Source organism: Rosa rugosa, chromosome 5 (genome assembly GCF_958449725.1).
Source record: "Rosa rugosa chromosome 5, drRosRugo1.1, whole genome shotgun sequence".
NCBI lineage: Eukaryota > Viridiplantae > Streptophyta > Magnoliopsida > Rosales > Rosaceae > Rosa > Rosa rugosa.
Window position 1 is genome coordinate 40855627 of NC_084824.1, and position 19281 is coordinate 40874907.

At 40.2% G+C, this 19281-nt stretch overlaps 1 protein-coding gene and 1 pseudogene across 7 annotated transcripts; one reads left to right on the forward strand and one right to left on the reverse strand.

Annotated features, from left to right (window-relative positions):
* The first annotated feature begins 9430 nt into the window (after nt 1–9430).
* Nucleotides 9431–12374, forward strand: LOC133710443 (sugar transporter ERD6-like 7). 7 transcript variants are annotated; one of them, XR_009846675.1, is made up of 11 exons: nt 9431–9900; nt 10118–10207; nt 10320–10379; nt 10463–10528; nt 10681–10746; nt 10867–10942; nt 11031–11095; nt 11191–11283; nt 11381–11461; nt 11556–11640; nt 11954–12092. XR_009846675.1 is itself a non-coding variant. In XM_062136512.1 (10 exons), the coding sequence occupies exons 2-10, from the start codon at nt 10124–10126 to the stop codon at nt 12092–12094; spliced, it is 732 nt and encodes a 243-aa protein (XP_061992496.1). In that variant the 5' UTR covers nt 9431–9900; nt 10118–10123; the 3' UTR covers nt 12095–12374. The 7 variants fall into 7 exon arrangements, 4 of the variants coding, with proteins under 4 accessions (XP_061992496.1, XP_061992494.1, XP_061992495.1 ...); XR_009846677.1 differs by lacking the exon at nt 11556–11640 and having other exon boundaries at nt 11201–11283; nt 11954–12018; XR_009846676.1 differs by lacking the exon at nt 11954–12092 and having other exon boundaries at nt 11201–11283; nt 11556–11618.
* Nucleotides 12375–17103: 4729 nt separating this feature from the next.
* LOC133708541 (G-type lectin S-receptor-like serine/threonine-protein kinase At5g24080) lies at nt 17104–18523 on the reverse strand (annotated as a pseudogene).
* Between the last annotated feature and the right edge of the window lie 758 nt (nt 18524–19281).

A 19281-nucleotide genomic window follows, 5' to 3' on the forward strand; every position in this document is an offset into this window, starting at 1 on the left:
GTACGGTTTTCTTCTTTTTATTTCAATGGTAAGGGTAAATTTGGATTTTGAAAGTTTCAAAAATAATGGGAGGTCTGAAAAACAAATAGGGAGGTATGAATGGAGCCACCTAAAAATGTTAGGCATGATAGAAAATAAAAAGTAAAGGAATTTTTTTTTTATTTTTTAATAAAGGGCTGGTGCGGCTGCCCTCAAGCCTTGATTAATGAAACTGTCGAATACAAGGGAAGGGGGGGGGGGGACATTGAGCCTAAACCCTTGATTGCAATAAGCATCTAGAGTATTTTCTGAAATAATATCAGAAATCTCTACAGGAGACTTGTATTCTAACAAGCACCAACTAGCAAAGAGTGCACAATTAGCTACTCCATTTGCTTTAACATAGCAGTGACATAGCGGAAAGATTACTCGATATGTAACCCGATTACAACATAGCATAATTACCAGCTTTAGCACAGCTTTCCTCCTATGTTGTCGCCGAAAAGTAAATCCGACGACACTTAGTCTCATCCTGCCACTAGGCGGCAGCGCCCATTTGACGAAGCAAATAACTCGTCGCCAACGTAGAGCAAATAAGGCACGTAGAGTGCATACACATGCACATAGCCCGACTAGTCCTACACAATAAATGTAGGGTTTTATTGCTTGCATAAAGAGCAACCAACCTAGACAACTTAAAGAAATAAAAGTTGTAAAAAATAAAACAGCTTGGGCAGGACCCAAATAGTGGGCCCAAACCCAAGCATAATCCCCAGAGACAAGGGTACCACAGCCGCAGTTTAAGGCCCAGCCCAATTATGTTCAGGTACAAGTGCGCATTGGGCTGCCACCACCAGATCGGGTCGCCACCGTTCGAGACAGATCGCGCCCTCCTGCATCGGACCACCCTCCCTTGCGTCCAGCCACCACCTGCAACAGCCTTCTACCAGCCCCGGAGTAACCACCGAATCGGATCGAAACCTGCAACAGCTTGCCGCCGGCCACCGCTTCTCCAGCCCAGTTGTCCCAAGACACTGATCGACCAGCCACCATGCCCCGATTGGATCTGGAAATACTCCCATCCCTGAAACAAAGAGGAGCAACTCGCATCCACCATCCTCGTGCAACCAGCCTGCAGAGCACCACCTCGTATCCGACCTCCACAACCCAACCGGCCCGCCCCATCGTCCTGCTAGAACTGAGCATCACCCCCCTGCCACGTCGAACACCCCTGCCACCGGATCCTGGTACCCTCGATCTGGAGCAAGAACACCCCGATAAAGGGACCTTTGATTGCTTAGAAACAGATCCCGTCCGACGACAACGCCCATAGACGCGCCGTCGGACGGATGTAGGCAACCCTATTCGAGAACCCTAGTTTCGCCTCAGAGAGATATTATATTTTATTATTTTAATCAAGGGGAATTGCTTCAACCATGCGTCAGATTGTGTTAATAAAAATGAATCTAACAAAATTGGTGATAAGCCAAAAAAAGAAAAATAGTAAGAGTCTCAAATAGTAAAGTCACCTTCCATATCGTGGATATGATCCAATTCCACGAACCTAAACGCACAATGAATTGGCTGCCCATTGTTTCTGCCAAAACCGGCTTCCCTTTTGTGTTTAAATGCCTCAACAGACAGGGAGCTCAGGTTGAGGAACACAAAAGCTCTAATTCAGTGTGATTGGGTGGGTTGGAAATCTGGAATGTCTGATGTAACATCAGAAACACAGGATGAACACGATGCTTGTGATCAGATGACCCGTAGATGGTCCCAATATCTGATCAATGATTTACCAGAGAGGTAATATACAATATCAATACATATCACTAACTGAGCTAGCTGTTAGGATTTTGATGTATTAAAATAGTTTTTATGATTTTAATTTTATCGTTTTTGCCACTAGATCGATCTGACACTTCTATGATAACTAAGAATTTCACTATTGTGAAAGATCTTGTTCATCTTAGTATGAACTATGAAGAACAGATCGTTCATTAGCATCCTTCATTTTGCTTCCTAGAGTGTCCTAGGGGTATATGATAAGCATATTCATAGTAGTTCATCCAGAATAGTGTCTCTCAGTCATCCATGGTGTTGTGTTTTCTTTTAGCTAGAGCCCATTCCTAGTATGTGAATCCATATCTTTTACAGTTTTACCTTTAGCTTCATGATCAGCATCTTTCATTTGGTTTTCCTAGACCGTTCTAGGGTCTCAACAAAAGGAGAATAATAACCAGCAACCCAATCTCAATTTGTTGTAATTGCAATACTACCCTATTAAGTGGACTGCATATAGTTGCCATCATATGTATATCAGTATATCACGCATAATCCACATATCTATCTAATTATTTCATTTTTTTCCCTTCCCATTCAAGCATACCTAAATTAACATAGACAATCCAATTGCAGTTTTCCCTATGAACCCCATACAAAAAAAACAATTGTGTGGAGTCAAAGCTGTAAAAGAGTTCATACATTCAGGATGGACAACAATCAAAGCAGGCACCTGAGGCATTCCAAGTTATTGGTGATCATTCACAGGCTGGTGAGCTAGGTCATTCCCATTCAGTTATTCAATATGATAATCTTATTCATGATGACCTTTTCTCTCGAATATATGTTGTTTAATGGCCTTCGTGGATAACTGCTAATGGTTATAAATTGAATTTGACTTCCAGAAATCGGGAGAGTGGTAGGCACTCTGCAGAATTGATCATGGGTTAATGAACCCATGAATGGAATTCACAACCCAATGGACTTGCTGGTCACTTGGAGGTCTGTTGGCTTTGCTTTAATTGCAAAGACTACGAGGTCCCAAGATCGACTGGCATCAAAAGTAACAAGCAAAAATGGACTCGAGACAACGTGGGAGGGACTTACAGGTATTTGTTACAGTCTGCCAGTCAGCTGGCATGGCAACTATTCTACCTTTGGGATGCTGATGCCCTACAGCTGGAAGCCTAGTGTTTACAGCACAGTAGGGATGGGTTGATGATAAATGCCGCTCACAACAAGGAAATTGTCGAGATGGATCAATGATTTACCAGAATAGAGACATGAATAAGTTCTGTTATTAATTTTTTTTTTCTTACAAATTAAAACTATGGGATTTGCCATTTTGTCTGGATAATTACTATTTCACACTTCTGAAATATGATTTCTTTTCCTACCATATTGCTGTGTTGCTTCAGTCTAATCATTCTAACCAATCTATATATGGAAAAGAAAAATAGTCCTGGTGATAATTGCTCCCTTACTAGTTAGAAAAATGAACGGCTAATCTTGGAAAATGTCTGTGCATATACCAATGTTTTAAAACGCTGAGGTGTAGGCCGAGACGTTTTTCGGTGAGCCTCAAGAAGGCATTCGCCTTGAGGCGTAAGGCGTAAGCTTCATATATTGATGTAATTATTACTCTTATATATACCACATTAAGAGTAACCAAAAGGACATACAATTGGTATTATATAATTGGTCTTATACAATTGGTATTATACAATTGTAAACAATTATGACAGCATATCAATTATGACAAGAGACAATCATATACTACTTGGCCTCAATATAGTATACCCAGTTTAGCTCCCATTCATAACTCTCGGACTCTCAGACTCTCAACCTCTCAGATTTCTTGGTTCAAGCAGCACTCTGCACCAACTAATGGTTTCAGTTCCTCACCATCTAATGACAAGCTGGAACAAGTAAATATTAACTTATGCATTTTCATTCCTTAAGTTTTCAAATGCAAACCTGGTTGGCAACCCTGTAGTCAGTGATTCAACATATCTGCAATTCAGAAATGGAACAAATAAATTACAACCAGGGAAGAAGCCAATAACAGGTTCACCAACCAGGGAGTCGAGTAATGCATGTGATGCATAAAATCAAGCAGGACAGAAAATACATATAAAGCAAAATCTGCAATTATTCCATGCCCACCCATATTGGCCTTCTCTTGATCTCTTCCATAATAACCATGTTGAGTAACAGTTAATAGAACAAATTCACACAGGCCTTCAAGGCCGTCATATCTTTCAATGGGGGAGAGAGAAGGAGACACTAGAGAAAGAGAGAACAAGAGGACAGTGGCCATCATGCAAGCAAGAGACTAGGCAAATATTACCTTGTAGACTCTGCTGTGACCACAGTTACGGCTGCTACTCTCCAGATAAGCTACACAGAATCCGTTTCAAAACGACGTGGTTTTTCTTTTGTGGGCCTTTGGCGCCTTGGGCGTCGCTTCTCACTCCTTGGACGACGCCTCAGCAGCCTCATCACCTTACCAACGAAACCCACTCAATTTCAGGCCTGATTTCCGTTTTTTAAGAGGCGCGCCTTTTAATTCATTAGCATATACTGCATATACTGATAATTTCATCAAGACAGAATAATTTCAAATTTATTAACTTTCAATTTTTTGAAGAGTTCATGGGCATATATACTCGAATTCATGGTCACTACACAAAGTGAAGACCATTGTTACATATAACTTATTCACATAAACGTACTCTATTGAAACCAAAAAAATTTAGATTGTAATAAAATGACGTTATGACTTATGACCATGCTAGATGTCATGTACATGGACAAAACTTAATTGAGACAAGGGACCAAAAAAGAGAAGGCATAAAAGTCTTCCACTATAACGTTCAAACCGTCAACAATTTTTTGGATGTCAAGGCCACTGCTGAACTTGAGACACCTTGTATTCTTTGATTTGAGCAAAACATATGGACTTTGACTGAGGAACAAATTTTTTTTTTTTTTTTGGCCAAGAACAAAAAAAAATCTGAAATACACGTTCGAAATCATGCTATTGATTTCTCACAGTCGCTTATTCTTCGTAAAGTGATCAAACTCGACTATCTAGGTCGATCATTTACAGCAGGTTTGAGGGAAACATCAAGATTATACTCCCTTGGTAAAGAAATCACCAACACTACAAGCTCCCTGCTTCTCACTCTTAAGCCAAATATATATTTTGTTGTTGATGGTTACGATCGACAAACTTAAAGTACGTATATATATGATGTTAATGTTGATCGTACGTTGTAACCCAGATGCATACAGACTTGCTGCAAATTTGCAATCCATATTGCTCCAGAATTGAAGGTGACAACAGCTTCAAGACATCTTGTAGATTTAGTTGAGAAAGAAGTTGTTATGTATTTCGAACTTAATTTGTCTGTGATAGTACATCAATATCTTTGTGGGGATTAAAGTTTTTATGATGCCGGTCGAGTTGTATATCGTATAAGTGTATAACCAAGGATAGTATACGTACCTTCTCATAATTATGGTGTCTACGACGCCGAAATTCAATAAATTTCAGTCTTACATTATAGATGCATAGAAGCACCCACTCTTTGAGTTGTACCACCATTTCAAGGAAGCCTGATTGTTGTCTAACACTACATACATAATATATATATGAAAATTGGGGATTGTTTAAGTAAAAGAGAATTTGAGAGAGATTGTAGAGAGAATTGTCATCATATTATTGAGAATAGGAGCCCTATATATAGGGATTACAAAGTACATATTCTAATGTTACAAGGAATAGTAATCCGAGTAGGATTAGGAATTCTAGAACCTTCTCTCCTATTACTACTCCTAGTTTGATAAGGCACACTAAATCGATTTTCCTTCAACACTCCCCCTTGTGCCACTCAAACTTGGTGGTGACGCTTCATCCGTTGACTCGTTAAAAACCTTGCCAGGTAACAAAAACCTTGTGGGACAAAAATAACCCTGGTCGAAGGACAAAAAGAGCACAACACGTCCTTCACTTTTCGAGATCGAACATGTAGACATCATAACTCCCCCTGATGTCGATATCTCCCCCTGATTGCTACAATCGTGGAAGTTCGGATAACTTTCTCAATCCGATGCTCTTCACATGTTTCTCGAATGTGGATTTAGGTAACGACTTAGTGAATAAGTCCGCTACATTATCCTCTGATCGGATTTGATTCACTTCAATATTTAGAAGTGATTGTTGTTGCTGATTATAAAAGAACTTAGGCGATATATGCTTGGTGTTGTCGCCCTTGATGAAACCTAACTTCATTTCTTCAATACAAGTTGCATTATCCTCATAAATGCATGTAGGTTCATCTGTGGTAGACTTCAAACCACAACTTCCTTGAATATGTCTAATTACAGACCTTAGCCATATACATTCACGAACAGCTTCATGTAGAGCAATAATCTCTGCATGATTCGAGGAAGTAGCAACAAGGGTCTGTTTCGTAGACCTCCAAGATATCGCAGTGCTTCCCATGGTAAAGTCATAACTTGTTTGGGGGCGACTGAGGGTCAGAGAGGTACCCTGCATCAGCAAAACCCATCAAAACATCATTGTCATTTTGATGGAGGGGAGTAGGGTGAGGCCGGCCACCATGGGCGGCGGCGTCAACATGGCCGGCGGTCATGTTATGGAAGGTGGCAATTTGCCTCTTGGGGTCCGGTCCCAAACTTCTGTCATTCCTTTTCTCTCTGTAGGGATAAAATAGGCCCATATCAATCGTACCTCTTAGGTATCGAAAGATTGTCTTTACACCAATCCAATGGCGGCGTGTTGGCGCAGAGCTATGTCGAGCTAACAAGTTCACTGCGAATGAGATGTCTGGTCTTGTGCATTGAGCTAAGTACAATAATGCGCCTATTGCACTTAAATAGGGCACTTCGGCCTGTAATGATTCTTCGTCCTCATCCTTTGGACGAAACGGATATTTTCCTGGCTCAAGACTACGACCAATCATGGGAGTACTCACAGGCTTTGCTTTATCTTCATGAAAGCGCCTTAGAATTTTCTGAGTATATGCAGACTTATGGATCAAAATTCCATCACTACGGTGCTCGAGTTCTAAACCGAGACAAAACCGTGTTTTCCCAAGATCTTTCATCTCAAATTCGGATTTCAAGTATTTAGCAGTTTCCTTCAACTCATCTAGAGTTCCAATTAGGTTCATGTCATCGACATAAACTGCTACGATTGCAAATCCGGAACTTGTTCTCTTAATGAATACGCATGGGCATATTTCATTGTTAATATATCCCTTCCCAATCAAGTAGTCACTTAGACGGTTATACCACATCCGTCCGGATTGTTTTAATCCATATAGTGAGCGTTTTAATCTTATTGAAAACGCGCTCCGTGGTTTAGAGCCACTTGATTTGGGTAATTGAAGTCCATCTGGAACCTTCATATATATCTCTAAATCTAGATCCCCATAGAGATATGCAGTAACCACATCCATAAGCTGCATGTCAAGTTTTTGGGAAACTACCAAACTGACAAGGTAGCGGAACGTTATAACGTCCATTATGGGAGAATATGTCTCCTCGTAGTCGATTCCAGGGCGTTGTGAGAAACCTTGCGCCACAAGGCGGGATTTATATCTTACCACCTCATTTTTCTCATTATGCTTTCTAACAAAGACCCATTTATGGCCAACAGGCTTTACATTTGGGGGTGTCTGCGTTACAGGCCCAAATACCTATCTCTTTGTTAGTGACTTCAATTCAACCTGGATCGCATCTTTCCATTTAGGCCAATATGCTCTTCGTTGACATTATTCAACAGAGCGAGGTTCGATATCATCATATTCTATAATTCCTTTAGCAATATGATATGCAAATGCCTCATCAATCGCCATAGAATTTCTATCCATCATCTCATGTACACTAGTGTAATTCATGGAGATCTCTCTATTCTCTGGAATTGGTTCTGACATTGGAGCGTCCCCCAATAATGTCTCTTGGACATAACCATAATCCGGAATATTCTCATGAGATGGATTATTTACATCGATGATTAATGGATTATTCTGTGCCAAACTCGCTTTCTTTCTTGGGCGAGAATCCATCGAACCTATGGGCCTCCCGCGCTTCCTGGCAAGAGCCATGGGCCTAGCCACAACGTCACCATCACTGTGAGAGGGGACGTTGGCGCCATGCTCAATTGCCCTTGAGATGGCGTCATGTCCTCTAATTTTAGGGACATCAATCCTTGCAGGCACGTTTGCAGCAGGTATGTGTGATCTCGTCACTTTAGTGATATCAGAAAACGCATCAGGCATCGATTCTGCTACGTTCTGAAGATCGAGAATTCTCCGCACTTCAATTTCGGACTGTGCGGTTCGGGGATCAAGATGAGACAGAGTGGGACAGACCACGACAATTCCTGTCGTTCCTGTTGAACATTGATGTTCTTATCTCCCCCTAACGACGGGAAGACTGTCTCATCGAAGTGACAATCCGCAAATCTAGCGGTAAAGAGATTGCCTGTCAAGGGTTCTATGTAGCGGATAATCGTTGGAGAATCATATCCAACATAAATGCCTAATCGTCGTTGAGGACCCATTTTGGTGTGCTGTGGCGGCACAATTGGCACATAAATTGCACACTCAAATATGCGTAAGTGTGAGACATTAGGCTCATACCCAGTTACCATCTGGGACGCAGAAAAGGGTTGAGTGGCAGTGGGCCTCAGACGAATAAGCACAGCTGCATGCAATATTGCATAGCCCCAAGCAGAATTAGGAAGATTGGTGCGCCTTACCAATGCCCTAGCGACCATTTGTAGTCGTTTAATGGCGGCTTCTGCGAGACCATTTTGGGTGTGAACATGAGGAACTGGATGTTCAACTTCTATCCCAATGGACATGCAATAATCATCAAAAGTTTTTGATGTAAACTCCCCATCATTGTCTAATCTTATAGACTTAATAGGATGATCAGGGTGGTGAGCCCGTAACTTAATTATTTGTGCTAGGAGTTTAGCAAATGCAGCGTTCCTTGTGGACAATAGCATGACATGTGACCAGCGTGTTGATGCATCAACCAACACCATAAAATATCTAAATGGTCCGCATGGTGGTTGAATAGGTCCACAAATATCACCTTGGATTCTTTACAAGAATGGTATAATTTCTTTAGTGTCCTTTGCATAGGATGGTCTCGATCCTAATTTTGCTAAAGAGCAGGCTTTGCAGAACGAATAATGGGCTTTAGAAATAACCAATGAGGATTTTGGTTGAGCCACGAAGTCACAATTGACTTTAGAAGTAGAAATTGGAGTCAGGGGAGTAGAGGTGGCATCCAAGCCACCCTTGGGCCGCAGGGGGATGGCGGCGCCGGCCTGTGGTGGCCGGACTTGAAGGGGGAAGGCACCGTGAGGCGCAGGTGCCACTACAAGAAATCAAGTAATTAGCGAGGAAAGTATTTGCGAGGATCGATAATTCCTCGCCAAAAATTACAATTTGTGAGGAATACATGGTCGTCGCTTAGTTAAAAATCTGCGAGGAAAAATTCCTCACAAATTCTCATAGTTTGCGAGGAAGTTTCTAATTCCTTGGTTATAATTCCTTGTATGCCGTGAGCTAAAAGCGCCAAATTTTTCAGCCAAATATTAAACTTCCCTCTCGAATGAAAAAGAGATAGAAGGCCGGTCAAACTCTACTCACTCTAGTTGTAAAAAAAAACTCTGCTCACTCTCTCCCTCTCTCTCTGAAAATCTCCTCCCGCTCCAAAACCCTAACCATTGCCGCTGCTCCTTCTCCTCCACTCGCAACCCAATCCCAGCCGCCCAGCCTTCCCTCCTCGTCTTCTCCGGCGGAACCGCCTTCAACGGCGTCGTCGAGGAACTCAAGAACTTCACCACTCGCATCGCCCACGTGCTTCCCGTTTCTCGCGACGGAGGAAGCACTGCCGAGATTGTCCGCGTCCTTGAGATTGGCCGGTAAAACCACCTCCGAGGCGGTCGCCGTCCGACAATTGCTTGGCCGGCCAAAATCTCAAACCAGCTCTACACCTCCGCCAAAATCAGGTCGCTCTCCAACCTCTCGATTATCAAATCGGCCTCCTCCTTCGCCTCTGCCTTGCCTTCGCTCCTTGCAGCTCTGTTCGGTCAGTGATCGAGGGTTTTCAATTTGATTTTTTTTTTTTGAATTTGATGCCAACATTCGTTCAATTTAATCCATTTGTATATGTTATTTGGTCAATTTGGACTTGTATATCAATTTGATTTGATTCTTTTCTTTTAAATTTACTGAATTGCAATTTCAAGTTTGAATTTTGATCGCATACTGAAGCTTCTTCTCTCTCCCTCTATATTTGTATGCAGTATTCAATGTCTGGCTCCCTTTTGACATTTGGTGCAATGATTGGTGCTATCACGATTGGTCCCATCGCTGATTTCATTGGTCGAAAAGGGGTAAATATGTCGAATATACAGGGAACACCACCTATTTCAGAACATCCATGACTAAACTAGTCCAATGCTTTTCTCAGTCTAACAATATCTGGACTGTATAACTTGTATGCAGGCCATGAGACTGTCCAGTGCTTTTTTTGTTGCAGGTTGGCTAGCTATATACTTTGCTGAGGTTTGTATTATGCTACTCTTGAAATCATCTGTGCTTTATGCTTGTGACCTTATTGAGTTATTCTACATTTTTTGCTATTGAAGAGTATTTGGCCTCTTGACAGTGGGAGGCTGGCAAATGGTTATGGAATGGGAGCCTTTTCTTACGTGGTGAGTGTCTCCTTCCCTCTATTGTTGTTTGAGCATTTTGTGAGACCACAATATGATGGATCATAGAAGTACAGAACACAACACTCCTAAGATAAGTTAACAATATATGCTACTTCTATATATGTTATTAACGAAGTTTGTTGCAACATAAGGTACATGTTTTCATAGCTGAAATTGCTCCAAAAAATCTTCGAGAAAGGCTAACTGCTGCAAATCAGGTAAACATGTAATAAGAATGTAATCCTTGAAGCTACTAGTACCTTTTTTTTCGTAAGTTGGCTTTGATTTTTCAGCAAGCAAGAGCAAACAAGTGATGGCGACTCTTGTTTGTTTTACAGTTAATGATCTGTGCTGGAGTGTCCGTTTCATACATAATTGGGATAGTAGTGAGTTGGAGGGCTCTAGCATTAATAGGTGAATTTCTTCGACTTGTGCTTGTAATTAGAATACTGTATGCTGTCTAACACTATTAGCAGAGGGCTCATTTGTGTGGTGATTGCAGGACTTATTCCGTGTGCTGTGATCATTTTCGGCCTCTTTTTCATTCCTGAGTCTCCAAGATGGTTGGTAAGAGACTACTTTCATTTCTATTATTCTATTTAGTTTATGGTAAAGTCCAATAAAGTGACATAGATTATAGCCTCACCTCATCATGAATGCAGGCAAAGACAGGAAAACACAAAGAGTTTGAAGTTGCACTACAGAAACTTCGTGGTGAAGATGTTGATGTATCACATGAAGCAGCGGAAATCCAGGTTCTTATTCATCTTCCTAATATCCACATTGAAGATACGTTGTAGAACTTGCAACATCATAATGTGAATAAATTCCATCTACTATGTACCTCTGCAGGATTATATAGCAACACTTGACCATCTCCCGAAAGCCAAAATGCTCGATTTGTTTCAAAGGAGATACTCGCGCTCAGTCATTGTAATAGCTGCTCTCTACAGAAACTTTAAAGTCAACTTTCATCATCCCCTGCCTTTTCAGCTCAATCATTGCTCTATTTTTTATTTAAAATCAGATAGGAGTTGGGTTGATGGTCTGTTAACAATTCGGGGGGACCAACAGGGTCTATTTCTATGTCAGCAGTATTTTTGAGCTAGCAGGTACAGAGACCCTATTATAATAAAGCTGACACCACCTGTATTTTTGAACTAGTACCAACTGGACTAGTATTGTTATCCTGCTTTTCCCTAGTTATGGTCTTTGATTGTGCTGCTTTCATTTATGCTGAATAGGATATTAGGATTTATTGTTCAAGCTAATATCATCCATAAAGTACTACTTTTTGATAGGTTTTTGGTGGTGGTATAACTTTTGTTGTGGGTTGATCAATGTCAGATTATTACTGAACTTATGATATAAATTTTCTGGATTTGTTTGTCGGCTATGTAGTCATCTCTTTTCATTTTGCTGTAGGAGAAAATGAAGAAGAGGATGAAAGATTTCAGGGCAAAGCTCGTTGAAGAGGCATATCATTGGATACTCATCTTCAGTCATACAAGTGACTTTGAGCGACAAGCTTCCAATAATAGTCGAGCAAAATTAAAATCTTTTTAGTGGATGATATTTAACAAATTACAGGGGTGTATTTTACTAGCAAAAACAATGGCATGCTTTGCACCAGGATTGATAATGTTGAAGGCATGGATGACTTCCCAGGTGTCTTGGTATGGAGGATTTAAATTGATGCCTTGATTTTCATGGACCTCTACTTAGAGAGTATCTTTTGTATATGTAATTAAGGAACTAAACATCTTCCAAGATCTTTTGTTCTTGCAGTTGTAATAATTATTCTTTATTTAATAAGTCCAAAGTGTTATTGATAATTCTTTAATTATGCCTTTTATTTGTTGTTTATCTTCAAGGCTTCCAGCAAGTAAAATAACAGCATATATTAGAATTGTGAAATGAACAACATATTCTTAACTATGAGGATACAAGAGCCTCACAAATATTAATACGAGAGGAATATGTGTTCCTCGCAATTCTCAATTTGTGAGGAATATGCGTTCTTCGCAATTCTTAATTTGTGAGGAATATACATTCCTCGCAATTGTTCATTTGTGAGGAAACCAAAAGTCATCGCATATAGTAATCCGTGAGGGGGTTTAGGCGAGGAAAGTTTGCGACGACTTGATTTCCTTGCTCATCACTTTAAGCGAGGAATTTAGACTTTTTGTGAGGAATTCTATTCATCACATTTTTCGTTTTCTCTTGTAGTGTGCTCCTCCTTGATCCAAATTTCGAGTTTTACTTCCTTTCGTTCTGAAAAATGGATGTCCGTGTGAAGTCTTTAATATACGGATCATCATATCACGACCTAGGTGTCCCAAACGGTCATGCCAAAGCCTATATGTGTCAGAATCCCATAAATAATCTCTCATAACATGATTAGATTCAATGACTCGAATAGTGGTTGCATACAATCCACTAGAGCAACACATAAGTTTCTCTAATACTCGTTTATGTCCGTAGTCATTAGAGGTGATGCAAAGGAACTCTTGTCCATTCTCACAATGCGTTTCCACATGAAAACCATTGGCTCTTATATCTTTGAAGTAATAAAGTTCGAAAAATGTGTCTACGACATGAGATAAAATAAATCGATACATTATTAATAGGGTTAAATACTTGTTACTCCTCAAACTTTTGCCTGAAAAACAGTTTAGTCCCTCGCCTTTCAAATTAAATTGGATAGTCCTTATTCTCTCTAATTCTCACACAACAGGTCCAAAACATGTCTAAAATGACTATTCTACCCCCAAGATCATTTTTTTTATTTTTCTCTCTCTCTTTTTTTAATTTCTCTCTCTTTATTTATTTATTTTTTTGCTTTTCTCTCTCTCCCTCTCCACAGATCGATATTGTCCTCCTCAGTCCTCAATACTCTCTATAATTTCCCTTTGTCGGGTCTAGGGTTTCTAACGCCAGCTTCTACGAATACGCCTACGGCGAAGCCAGAGGTATGGCCAGCAAAGCCAGAATCGCCGCCTATAAAATCTGCTTGACTTTTGGTTTTCTGATTCGGATTTTCTCGCCACCATGGACCAAGCAATTGCCGACGGAGTCCACATAATCTCGCTCTCCGTCGGAGCCAGCGGCGGAGCTCCGTCATACGATCGCGACTCCATCACAATCGGAGCTTTCGATGCGGCCCAGCACGGCGTTTTGGTCTCGGCCTCTGCAGGAAACTCTGGGCCCGGCGCGTTTACCGCCACCAACATCGCTCCTTGGATTCTTACATTTGGAGCTTCCACTCTTGACAGAGAGTTCCCAGCTGATGTCGTTTTGGGCGATGGCGGAGTCTTCAACGGCGTGTCGTTGCACTCCGGCGAGGGTCTAGTCAGGACTGAGGAGGACAATATCGATCTGTGGAGAGGGAGAGAGAGAAAAGCAGAAAAATAAATAAATAAAGAGAGAGAAATTTAAAAAAAAGAGAGAGAGAAAAATAAAAAAAATGATCTTGGGGGTAGAATAGTCATTTTAGACATGTTTTGGACCTGTTGTGTGAGAATTAGAGAGAATAAGGACTATCCTGTTTAATTTGAAAGGCGAGGGACTAAACTGTTTTTCAGGCAAAAGTTTGAGGAGTAACAAGTATTTAACCCTTATTAATAATAGTCAATGATTACATCAAAGTTTCGTGACCAAAATCTAATCCAACATAAAATCAAAGTTAGGCAAATCGTAGTCACTCTATCCGTTTGGTAACTCCAATCAAATAGGACCAGGGAAGTAGAGAGAGATGTTGGTGGAGCGAAGCTCTCTTAAGTACCACTAATCTCAATTACTTTCCTAGACATCATATTTAATTAGATGCGCCACATAACATAGAATTAATACAAAATGTCATTTATTGACTATGGCATATTGCCATTACATAATTCTTGGAAATAATAAAGACTAATCTAAAAATAAAAATCTGCGGCATTTTGTCTTCATCGCCAGATTTAAAGTCTTTGTGAACTCGATGTCTTGATCACCATGATGCGACTACCTTCGTAGGTACATTGCAAATTCAGGTCCATTGATCAGACGTTCCATATCAGAAATAGACACCATAAAGAGGATTCTCCCTTGATTGAGGCGCATTGGAGCAATATGCATAGTCCCTAGGACTGGTGGCGTTGGAAAGTGATGACCATGGCCAACGTTGGCTCCATGCTTTCCAACCCTACGTCCCTCAAAATCACGCCTCCTACGATCACGTGATTGTCTCCTTGAGCGATTACCTTCTTGAGCATTTCGATCATATGGATCATGACGTCGATGGCGACTTTCTCTAGCCATAGGACGATGCTCTTGATGGCTATCTTGAAGCCTATCAAATTCTCTTTTCACAAGTTCATTGCCATGTCTTTCAGCAGTGGCTATAGCTTCAATAAGCTGTTGAAAACTTGTGATCCGTCTAGCATTTACATGAGTCTGAAATAAATTAGAGGACCTCATAGCATGGACGGGGAAGGTATTGAGGGTTTTCTCAATCAATTGGTCTTCTGTGATTGTTTTTCCACAGAGACTCATCATTGCTCTGATGCTGAGAGCTTCCGAATAAAATTGCATGACAGTGTCAAATTCAGAGAAGCGAAGATCTTTCCATTCTGCTTCTGTATTCGGAAGGATGGAGTCACGAACATTGCCATATCGTTAGCGAAGCGCTTGCCAAAGCTTTATAGCGCTATCCTCATTTATGAACTCAAACTGGAGGTCACTATCCATGTGACGTTTCATGAAGGCAAGTGCCTTGGAATTATCTTTCTCAGTTTGAGGGTCTGGAGCTGTTTCAATATGACAAAGCTCTTGGATTGTATGCAATAAATCTTGGGCAGTAAGATGGGTCGCAATGTCAATGGCCCAGTATAAATATCCTTTGCCTGCATAATCCAATGGAACAAAATCGAGTTTGTTCGTGTTTGACATCCTGAGAGATGAAACATGAAAAAGTTAGTTTCGGAGTCAATGCTTCCACGACAACTAAATAATAAGATTTCCGAGCTATGCTTCCAAGAAATCGATTTCCAAGAATAATTGGATTAGACCGAAACAATGATGTTTATATGGTCATAAATCGATGCTTACGGACGCTCTTAGTCCGAAGTCTTATGAACGCTCTTAGTTCGTTAATTGCCTGAATCCCCACGATTCCGCTTTCTCAAGAATCGAACCCACGTTATAAGAAAGGTAGGATGAAGAAGAAGGGAGGTTGCAAGTCCCCGAAGAAAAGAAGGAAAAATTAAAGTACGGAAAGCGGGAACTTTAATTATAAATACTTACTTGGTTAATTGAAGCTTGAAATCTTGATTCTTGAATTCTTGAACTTATGGAAGCTTGAACTATTGTTGATTGATGGAGGGCTCGGTGATGAGGGCAGCAGGGGGTTGTATTCGCTGCTGAAATTTGCAGAAAACTGGGCCGAAAATATGGCAGCTGCAAGTCCGGTTTTGGTGGCTGTCGGATGACCGGAAGGACTGCAGGAGCAGCTGTGGTGTGCGGTGGTCCGAGGGGGCTGCAGGGGCAGCGGAGATGCAGGAGGAGGCAGGGTTGAGAGGGCTGCAAGGCTTGGCTAGCAAGGGCTAGGTGCTGCGGCAGATTTTGGTGAAAAAGGTTTTTCGGGTTTTTGGTTTTTGCTTTGTGGCTAAAGCTCGTGCTGATAACGTGTTTAAGTAAAAGAGAATTTGAGAGAGATTGTAGAGAGAATTGTCATCATATTATTGAGAATATGAGCCCTATATATAGGGATTACAAAGTATATATTCTAATGTTACAAGGAATACTAATCTGAGTAGGATTAGGATTTCTAGAATCTTCTCTCCTATTACTACTCCTAGCTTGATAAGGCACACTAAATCGATTTTCCTTCAATAGGGATAATATTTTTAAAAAGAAGTGTATGTGTCATGTTTAAGGATTCATGGAAGAAAGTTGTCAACTCCACTTAGACCAGCTTACAATATTGCTATGGGTTTTACCGCAAATGACATAATAGTTGATCCTGTAATGCGAAGTAATGTCATGGAGTTAATTCTGAATTTTGTGAATGTAATAACTACATGATTTTGCAGCCTTACAATATAAATTCAAAGGTGTTGCCTCATAAATTTAATCGCAGAGGACTATATATATAGCAAGAATCAAGTTTTTACTAAGAACGAAAGGAATCAAGTACCTGTGTTATACGACAAGCCAACAAATTAACAGCACATTTTCCTTGAACAATTGCACAATTTCATAAAAAAATGCAATGCAGTAATCATTCTATACTGAATCAGATAGTTCACATTGTGACACTTTCAAGAAATTCCAATATCCTTTAGCAGAGTGCCATTTCAAAAATGTAATGGAACTTATATAAGAGCAGTTTATGGAATGCGAGAGGAGATGCATACATACGCTCATTGTTCTATATAATAAGGGAACAGGTCATGAGTCATGACTGCTGATCAGCACAGTTTGAGGAGTTGTACAATCAAAACCACATGTCTATTTGCCTATAATATACATAATTGAGAGACGTGACATTTTTCAAGAAAATAAAAGAGAATCAGTCAGGACTTGCTTCAACCTACTTAAGTAGACGCTATTTCAATCTCATACTTTTTCATGATGGGAGTCTTACAAACACTGTTATATCCAGTTATTGTTTGAGAGGAATCCGTGTCGGAGGCACTAGTGCTATATGCTGCCATGATAGGAATGTCTGGCATCAAGTGCTGGAATGGATTAATTGAAGGTCTAGGAATATCAATTTCTCCTTCCAACATCTTCACCGCAACACTCATTAAAGGCCTCAACTCGGACCTACACTGAACACACCAGATAGCTACCTTTAACATTCTCTCTACTGCCTCTCTATCTTTTTCCTCTATACCACATACTACCATTAGTTGTCCTAGTTCACCAGCTTCAAACTTCTTCCATCCTCACCTTGGAAACCAGTCTTGGCTCTCTGGAAGATTAAGGTCAAGGTTCCTTCTTCTACCTATAATCTCGAATAACAGCATTCCAAAGTTGTACACATCACATTTGTGGGTTATAGGAAGCCCCAGCCAAAGTTCTGGTGCAGCATAACCAGGAGTTCCCCTCCCACCTGTCATTGATATATGAGTATTGTCCCTGTTGCACAGCTTGGCCAAACCGAAATCAGCAACTTTAGGGAAGAAATTCACATCTAAAAGAATATTTCCAGGTTTTATATCGTAGTGGACTATTCGCTGCTGGCATTCTTCGTGCAAGTAAGCAAGGGTAAAGCTATGCTATGTTAACATTTCTCATACATCAACTATTTTTACCCCTCTAAGGACTCATGTCGTTATCACTTTGAGGACTAATATTATTATTTTCAGGACTCATATATATGGTAAACTAAGAAAATTTACCACTTTAAAGACTCATGTTACCACTTTGAGGACTAATATTACTATTTTGACTCATGTGGTAACTACGAAAATTTACCACTTTAAAGACTCATGTTACTACTTTGAGGACTAATATTACTATTTTGAGGACTCATTTTACCACTTTTAAGGCAATTGTATGCATGTCATACGTTAACACATTGTAGAATTTTCCAGTAAGCAATCCCTCTAGCTGTCCCAACTACAATTTCATGAAGCTTTTCGAATCTTAAAATCTTGTTTCCATGGAAAAGAAACTTGTCAAGCGAACCATTTGACATATACTCATAAACAAGCGCTCTGAGGTGTCTCTCAAAGCAGAAACCATGGAGACGAACCAAGTTGACATGATGAATCCTGCCAAGTGTACTAACTTCCGCCATGAATTGCTCATCAATTCTCTTGTCCGAGGTACCACTTAGAACCTTCACTGCCACAAGTGTTCCATTACTAGATACACCTTTATAAACTGAACCAAACCCTCCTCAACCCAACAAGTTGGTGAAGTTATCAGTTGCAATCCGAAGTTGTAGAGAAGTAAACCTGATGGGCTTCTCTCTTTCCATATCATTTAGAAAATTGTCCATTGTGAGTGTCGGATCATCAGAGCTGCTACCTTTCTGATTACGTCGTTTCCTCCATACTACAACTATGATAGCAATCACACAGACAACTACTGCAAAATGTAACAAAACAATGAAAACCCATTAGCTCTTCTATACCTTTTAAATAACGTACGATTAATTAACAAGTAACTATATATTAGAAGGCAGAAAGAGAAAAAGACAGCACACCTAATGCTACTCCATGGTAACTCTCCAACGCAACGGCAACGAAAGCAGCAACGGTAGCAGCGGCAACGGCCACGGCAACGGCAGTGTAATTTCTCGACATTAATCAGGAGATAGATAACCAGTATAAATAGTATTCAACAAACTTGCAGATATACAAAGAGTTGCAAAATTTAGATTTAGATTACACAAGACATAGACTGTGTCTATTTAAAGAAGATGGCATGAGGAGTATTAGAGCAACTACAACCGTTTCCCTATAATTTCTGTATGGAAAATTCTACAATGTGTTAACGTATGACATGCATACAATTGCCTTAAAAGTGGTAAAATGAGTCCTCAAAATAGTAATATTAATCCTCAAAGTGGTAACATGAGTCCTTAAAGTGGTAAATATTCTTAGTTACCACATGAGTACTCAAAATAGTAATATTAGTTCTCAAAGTGATAACATGAGTCCTTAAAAGTGGTAAATTTTCTTAGTTTACCATATGAGTCCTCAAAATAGTAATATTAGTCCTCAAAGTGGTAACATGAGTCCTTAAAGTGGTAAAAATAG